Source organism: Penaeus monodon, chromosome 18, assembly GCF_015228065.2.
Source record: "Penaeus monodon isolate SGIC_2016 chromosome 18, NSTDA_Pmon_1, whole genome shotgun sequence".
Taxonomy (NCBI): domain Eukaryota; kingdom Metazoa; phylum Arthropoda; class Malacostraca; order Decapoda; family Penaeidae; genus Penaeus; species Penaeus monodon.
Window position 1 is genome coordinate 29,918,392 of NC_051403.1, and position 7,500 is coordinate 29,925,891.

Sequence of the window (7,500 nt, forward strand, 5' to 3'; positions counted from 1 at the left end):
CAAGGTTTGTATTTAACCTTTAGTTAATATAACCGTTATGGTAATCACATATTATAAATAAACCCTCTAAGGCCCCATGGAATAGAAAAGGAAGTGACTACATCTAGGGTCACAAAATAAGCCTGCATGAATTGAAATAAAACCCGATAAAGACATTCTCGGCAATTGGCAACTCGTGAGAGGAGCAGGCAGCAGCAGCATCATGATCATCAGTAGCGGTCATGGTGGCGTTGGAGGAGGATGGCTTACGTCAATGTCGCGGAATGGAGTCCTGACCAAGTATCGGAGTGGCTAAAGGGTGAGGAAGAAGAGGATGGAAACGTTACAATTTTCACCAGTGTCTCGTGGATCTATTTTCTCCCCGAAACCCTGAGGAGCACAGAGAAGTGCGAGGAGCATTGGGTGGTGGCTGCGGCGGGTGTTTGTTGACATCCTGCCGCAGCTCCTCCCTTCCCTGCGGCGGGGAGGGCGGGCGTGCGGTGGACGGGGTGGGCGTGTGGTGGATGTGACGGAGTGGAATTGTGACTGGCGAATGCAGTGGGTGAGTGTGCTTGGCTGTCTAGTGGCGAATGCGGTGGTCGTTGGAGAGCGGAGTTCGAGGCGGATGTGGAGGGCATGAGGTTGTGGCTGTGGTGGTTGCGGCGGCGCTGAGGGCGCGATTGTGGTTGCGGCGGGCGAGAGGATCGTCAGATTGTGGTTTTGGTTGCACTGGTTGTACTGGAGGTGGAAGGTGTGAGACTGTGGTTGCTGTGGGTGAGAAGGATGAGAGTGTGGTGGATGAGGTGGTATGAGATTGTGGTTGTGGCAGATGTGGAGGGCAACCAAAGAGAGTGTGAGATTGTGTTTAATGTAATTGTGGTTTCGATTTGCATGGTTGTGTTAGTGTGGTGTATGGACTAGATGGTGTTGTAAAAGACCTCCAGTGGATATTGAAGGCCTGCTTGTAGGTGTTGTAGGAATTGGCATGTGGTTGTGGTTGCGGTGGCAGTTGTGGTCTGTGGAGGATCAAGGACAGTGCAGGTGATAGTGTGGTAACTGCAAAACCACAGTGTTTCCCCCCCTGCTATTCTTGGACAAAGAAAGACACTTGAAATTGCAGTTGAGTTTATGGATAGTTGTGCATTTTAGCAAGGTAGCAAGGAATGATAATATTTTTGTGATTTTAAACAGTGTTTGTGGTGATTAATGTGATAGTGAGTCATATGATGACTTTGAGGGTTTTCTTGAAGATGTAATGAGAGATGTTTGTGATACTGAATAGTCTAATTTGGGTTTATTATTTCATGTTAAATTAATGAGTTGCCCAGTATGTTTTTCTAACTGTTGTTTTATTTTTGCTTGTGATCTTCTTACTTATGTATTTTTTACTCTGTTAGACTGATACTAGATCATTGTTGTTAATAATATTGTGATGGGGTGTTTTTATTTATGTATATAGGCCTATCTAACCATCTTTTTCATTACTTGTAAAAAATGATGTATTATTAGAAATCAAAACATGGCATAAGTGTAAAAGAGTATGAGTATATGTAGCCTTATGTTTATTTTGCTTACTTAGGCTGATATGTATTTTAAAGTGCAAAATATATATCCTTTCATTTAATGAAAAAAAGAAATAAACTATAAAATTCTCCCCTTCTAGTCTATTCTACAAACTATCGCAAATTGAGGGATAAAAAGAGGCATTACTTCTTCAGCAGTTATTGTTGTCAGATTCAATCTTGACCCACATTTAATTATAATTGTTCTTCAGTGACGTATGACTCCCAAACAAGTCCTTTTAATATATTATTGTCCTGAGACAAACAATTTTAGTTCCAAATTTCTTGGAATAGATTGTTGTTGTTTGTGCATTGTTTAGTTACATTATTATTATTATTATCATCATTATTGCCAATATATGGGACATTCTTTATATTATTGTGTTAATTTCATCCTGCAGTTACTTCATTATATTATCTTAAGATTTCCATTTTTAGGATTTCCATTTCTTGGAATGGATTGTTATTGTTTGTGCATTGTTTACTTACATTATTATTATTGCAAATATATAGGACATATTCTTTAAATTATTGGGTTAATTTCATCCTGTTACTTAATTATATTATGTTAAGACTTCCATTTTATAGGAACTTCTTTTTCAAGGAGAAAAGGGTAAATAATAAAGGAAAGACTAATTTCACTAATGCCATATTCTTGCACTTCTCAGGCTTGGATGACGTGATCCTTCCGTACATCCATTACTTTGTCAATAATCAAGTAGATGGAAAAAGACTTCTGCAGCTGAGCCATGATGAGCTACCTTCACTCCATGTCACCAAGATCGGACACCAAGAGATTATTTTGCAAGGAGTGGAATTGCTAAGAAATATTGTACGTTTGTTGGAGCTTTGTTTGTATATTGCATGAATGGGGTATATGTTTAAGGGATTACTATGAATCTACCACTGGCCTTGAGTAGATTAGCACATGGCCAACAAACCTCTTCCATATATATTGTGGTAAGATAGGCTTGTTAGAATATTATTGTATAAGAAGAAGCATATCCAAGCTCAAGAATGTGTGGACCAAATTTGTTGGCTTTGTCAGAGCATAAAGCTTGGAGGCCCTAATGATTGTTTGATACTGTCAATAGCAGGCCGGATTTATTATTATTGACTTTCCGTCACGAAAAATGACAAGTGGATTTAGATGGAACAGAACGTACCATTTTGAAAGCCACTATGGGTCTTTGAAGTATGTATCATGTTGAAAAAAAATCCATGTATTGCTATTTGTTGTAGAATATAGATTTGGGGGCATTGAAGTTGATAATCTTGTAGAGGAATTTAGTGGTAAAAGAAATAATCTGCATACACAAATGCTAATGCCACAACTAAGGGGAAAAGATTGCAGAAAGCATTTACAGCCTAAGTCTGCTCAGTGATTCCAAGTTTCAGTTTTCTCTTGCTTTGTATACTGAGGTGAAGACAGTTTTTCTTAGAGGGTGTTGAGGGGCAGAGTCCCCCCATCAACCCTCCCCTTGGGCATGCCCAAAAGGCACACCCAGTCATGGCAAGTTAGATTGTTGAATAAATTTTTTTTAAAGTGGAGTTGGGAACTTGTAAAGAATTACCAGGCTTGATACTATGTAAACCAGGAAAAGTAGAATTTCAAACATTTTTAAGAATATAAATTATCTCTGTATTATTGTACCTGACCCTATGTTTTTGCTTCTTCCCCAATCTGTGCACAGCATTACCACTTACACCAGGAAAACGTACAGTACTTAGCTCTCCGCCTGAGTTCCAAAGCTCGCAGCATCTACAATGAGCTTCGTGCACTGTCTGCCTCATCTAGAGGGGGTGGGGGGAGTGCAGGAGAGGAGGAGGATGGGGAGGAAGAAGAGGATGGAACAGGAGGGGACCGTGCTAGTGACAAAAAGAAGCAGGAGAGGGTTTCAACAGCTGTCATCGCAGGTGTTGCAGATGTTTTGTCATCTGTCAAAGGAGTTGTGTCATGGCTGAACAGGTGAGTTTTATTTTTTGTCATGAAACTGCAGCAGAAAAACACTAATGGGAAGAGGTTTATCATATTAATTGTTATTTACCATCCATGATACTTAGTAGATGACTTGATCTTATTCCTCATTTCTCAGGCAACCCTTTGAGGGTGTTGAACAGTATGATAGCCTGAAGAGTAACCTGGTGGAGCTGAGCATCAGACTGGCCACTATTGCACAGCGTGACATGTTTGCTGAAAATCAGGCCACAGTCATTCTTCAGTCATGCCTCAAGCTGGCAAATATTTCTGATAAGATTATACAGGTTAGTTGCTTATTATTATATACTTTGTATGTTACTAGTTCTACCTTTTATTCAGTGATAATAACTGTATATCAGATAATTACTATATATCATACTTTCCCATTTCACACAAAAAAATAGTATAAATTCTTTTGTCCTCATTCTTTTTTTCTTGTAAAAGAAATAATGCCAGCTTATTCCATACATAAAATTTTTCTAGTGCCATGGGTTTTCTTTGTCATATTCATCAGTTTTCTTATTCATTGTGATTAGTTCATTAGAATTTGTGCTTTTTCATTCTTATCCAGTACAACACCAAAGAATAAATTTTAATTTCTTAACAGGAGTGCAATGATCCCCTTATCATCCAGCCAGCATCCTTGGACATTGCCACAATTAAGAAGAAAGCAGATGATGAATGGGTAAGTTGATGCTTCCTGGTTTTGTTTACTTGTCGTAATTGGTATTTTAGAGGCCTAGCTGTTTCCCTTTAGTTAGCAACTTGTCACATCTCATTCAGATTTGCAGTCTGTTCTCCAAAATCATGGACAGGGTCCTAAAATAACAGAAGTTGAGTCAAAATCATCTGCAGAAAGTAAAGGAGAAATTGTAAGTTAAAATTTCATACAAAAAACAAAACCCTCAAGGAAAAATGTTGGAATATTATATGTATATGAAATATTTGTCGGCTTTTCCCTCTTCTATAATTATAGATTTTATGCTTGTGTGTCTGAGTCAATTTCATGGTTAGTGAAAGCAGTGTCCTTACAGTCATTAGGATTAGTAGAGATCTGTAATATATTTCTTAGTCTAAGCTCCCTTATATTTTCCTATGCTTCTTATTTTTTCCCAAGAAATAGTGTTACTGATATACAAACACTTTTTTCTTTTATTGTATGGAGTTGTTCAGTAGAATGTCAATTGCATGATATTAACCCTTTGCCGACGGGTGGCATGTACGCACATGCCATGGCATGGCAGGACCATCTGCCGGTGGCACGTACGCACATGCCATAGAGTATGTATGGACATGCCATGAGTTTTTTTTTTTGTTACAATCACGGCAAAAGATTATTTTTCTGCCAGTGAAAGTGTGATTAAGTCAGTTTTAACACATGAAAACTACAATTAAGTATCATACTGTGACCACGGCGGCTCAGACATGAACCTACCGTTAAAAGAAGAAGATAGACCGAATAATGATCAATTATGAAGTCTGTATAACAACAAAAATACCCTTCAGTCTCGATTTATCAGGAAGTTTGGCAAGTAGAGACGTAGAAAAAATAATGAAAACTGAAAATACAACATATCTTCGTAGTATTATGAAGAAACGGCATGGGATGCTGGTATTTGGCATGAGTGGTCGTGCATGCTAGGGCGACGATATAAGCCCGGGCCACTATGAATACTACCCGTTGGAAAAGGGTTAATATTCATGGTGTTTGACAAGTAATCACAAGGGATTTGTGGGAACAATTTCTTGTTCAGTTAAATTAATAAGGAGTAAGGCATGTGAGCTGTTCCTTGCCTCAAGTGGCCAGGCCTGATTGTATGCATCTCATACAGATATTGATTTCCACACATCTGGAAGAGAGGAAAAAATACAATGAAGACTTGCTAAACTCCTTATTTCTCCTTCTTTTCAGGGAGTAATGCTACAATCATCTTATCATGGGGTCCACCAGGTATCAGGGTCGTGACTAGCCCTGCACATCATCGGCAAGTTGCAGGAAGGATGAGTTGGTGCAGGTCACTACCAGACTGTGGTGGTTGGCAGTGAGAGTTGGGGGTTCTTTTTACTTTCAATATGTTTTGCTGTCTTTTACATCTTACCAAATGTTAGTTTTACATTTTTCTTAAACTAAAAAAAAAAGGTTAATAAAATTAAACCGGGCAAAAAAAAAAACTCTGTTTTTCTCCTTGTGGTTGCTGGCCCCCCATAAGTGGCACAATCATCAAGTGCCCTGTGGGGGTGATTCTCCTGTAAAAAAGGGGCCTTGTCCCCAAATACAGTGACTCAGATCTACTTCAACCCCTTCCGTCTGCCTAGAAAAAAAGGGGAAACTTACCCCCCGGGGAAACCTCAGTCATGACATCACCCGGGATGCCTCAAAGCTTTCCCAAACCTTCAGCTCCCAGTTAAGTTTTTTCTTTCTTTTTTTTTTTTTTTCTTTTCTTCCCATTCTGGACTTTTTAAGCAATTAACTAAATTTTGGTCAGTTTTTGTAATGTCGGACCAAAAAGATAACTTACCTACTTTTCATCGTATTTTTTTGTTCTGGCACAAACTGAAACACCAAAAGATATTTATTACTTACTTGCCGAATTCTGAATAACCAATAAATATATTTTAAAAATCTTTCGTAATTTTATTTCTTTTATGTGTGCAGTTCTTGCATATCACAGCATATGTGAGCTTCAAACATGAATATATTTCTCTGTGTAGGATTCAAAAGGGTTATCTTCTTAAATATTAGCAGATTAAAGTCAAATTATCATGTCAGAATCAATAATATCTTGTTTAACTTTGCTTACTTTATAAACCTGAAGGGTTTCTGTTCTCTATTTTGTGTTTGTTTGTTTTTATAGAAAGCATTCTATTATTTTTTTTCCCAACAGGTCTGTTGGCAAGTCCCTACAACGCACAGAGTCCAAAGAGTCACGGCCAAGGTCCCTCACACCCCCACCTGCACACAACACTCCCCCACCACGACCTCTGTCCTCACTTAGGTTAGAAAGTGTTGATAGTTATGCCAACAGAGATAAGAGCCTGAATTTCATTCAGAATTTGTAGAGAAATTTCTTTTTTTCAAGCTACAGGAAATTGATTATAACTTTCATGTTTTTATTATACTGTTTTCTTTCTGTAATGCTCATAATAAATAAGGATATTCCCCCCCCTGTAGCAATGATGCACGGAATACGACATCAGATAGTGAAGCAGAAGACTCAGACCTGGAGGATGACCCATTCTTCTCAGACAGTGATGTTGGTGGCTCGTCCCCCATCAGTGCACGACTATACCACCCCAAGCCACGGGCACCGGTCCAGAGGCGAGCAACCATTCCTGGTGCAACAACAAGACCTTCCTTCAGCTTTGATAAGGTGGGTGACAAGAAATCTTTTTTGTGATGATATGAGTTTAATGTGATTGTTATGGTGTATCAACTAGTATTGTTATATGGTAGGAAATTTGGATTTCTCTTTTTTTTTGGCAGTTACTGCAAGATGTGAGATGGCAGCGAGGTGGCCGCAGCCCTGATGGGCCAATTCCCTCTGACCCAGACCTTCGTGCTACAGCTGGGGTAGAACAACGTGCTGCCCGTCCCCATACTTGCATTGGTACAGAGAAGAAAGACAGAGTGACAGGGGGTAGTGAAGTGGCTGTGGTTAAGGAAGAAGGTGCAGAGGGAGATGGACAGACTATAGGATCTATCAAGAATGGTGCCCTGGAAATCTTTTCTACCAGTGAAGCCAGAGAAAGCTCCAGCCAGGAACAGTCAAAGGAAACTGGTGAAGAAAAGCGTGTTGTGAATGTGATTCCTCTACCACCAAGGAAGCCCACTGGACAAGGTATCACTCCCACTGTGTTGGAGCCACACTCTCAGCATGACCATGGTGATGGCAAAACAGTTGGTGGGAAGGAGGCTATGGCTGGGACCTCCCAGTCACCAGGGCAAAAGGCCAAACCAGCCAACCTTTCCTCACAGCT

The 7,500-nt window shown here is 39.6% G+C and overlaps 1 protein-coding gene across 1 annotated transcript in view; it reads left to right on the forward strand.

Annotated features, from left to right (window-relative positions):
* Nucleotides 1-224: 224 nt before the first annotated feature.
* The window catches only part of LOC119584418, a 34,969-nt gene continuing 27,693 nt past the window's right edge, over nucleotides 225-7,500 (forward strand). The window contains 11 exon segments of the mRNA XM_037933007.1: nucleotides 225-298; nucleotides 2,210-2,373; nucleotides 3,236-3,510; nucleotides 3,638-3,806; nucleotides 4,130-4,207; nucleotides 5,435-5,558; nucleotides 5,717-5,768; nucleotides 5,770-5,931; nucleotides 6,408-6,518; nucleotides 6,695-6,893; nucleotides 7,007-7,500. The exon segment at nucleotides 7,007-7,500 is cut by the window's right edge and continues 245 nt beyond it. Of these exon segments, the coding sequence (XP_037788935.1) occupies nucleotides 241-298; nucleotides 2,210-2,373; nucleotides 3,236-3,510; nucleotides 3,638-3,806; nucleotides 4,130-4,207; nucleotides 5,435-5,558; nucleotides 5,717-5,768; nucleotides 5,770-5,931; nucleotides 6,408-6,518; nucleotides 6,695-6,893; nucleotides 7,007-7,500 (1,886 nt within the window). The 5' untranslated portion in view covers nucleotides 225-240.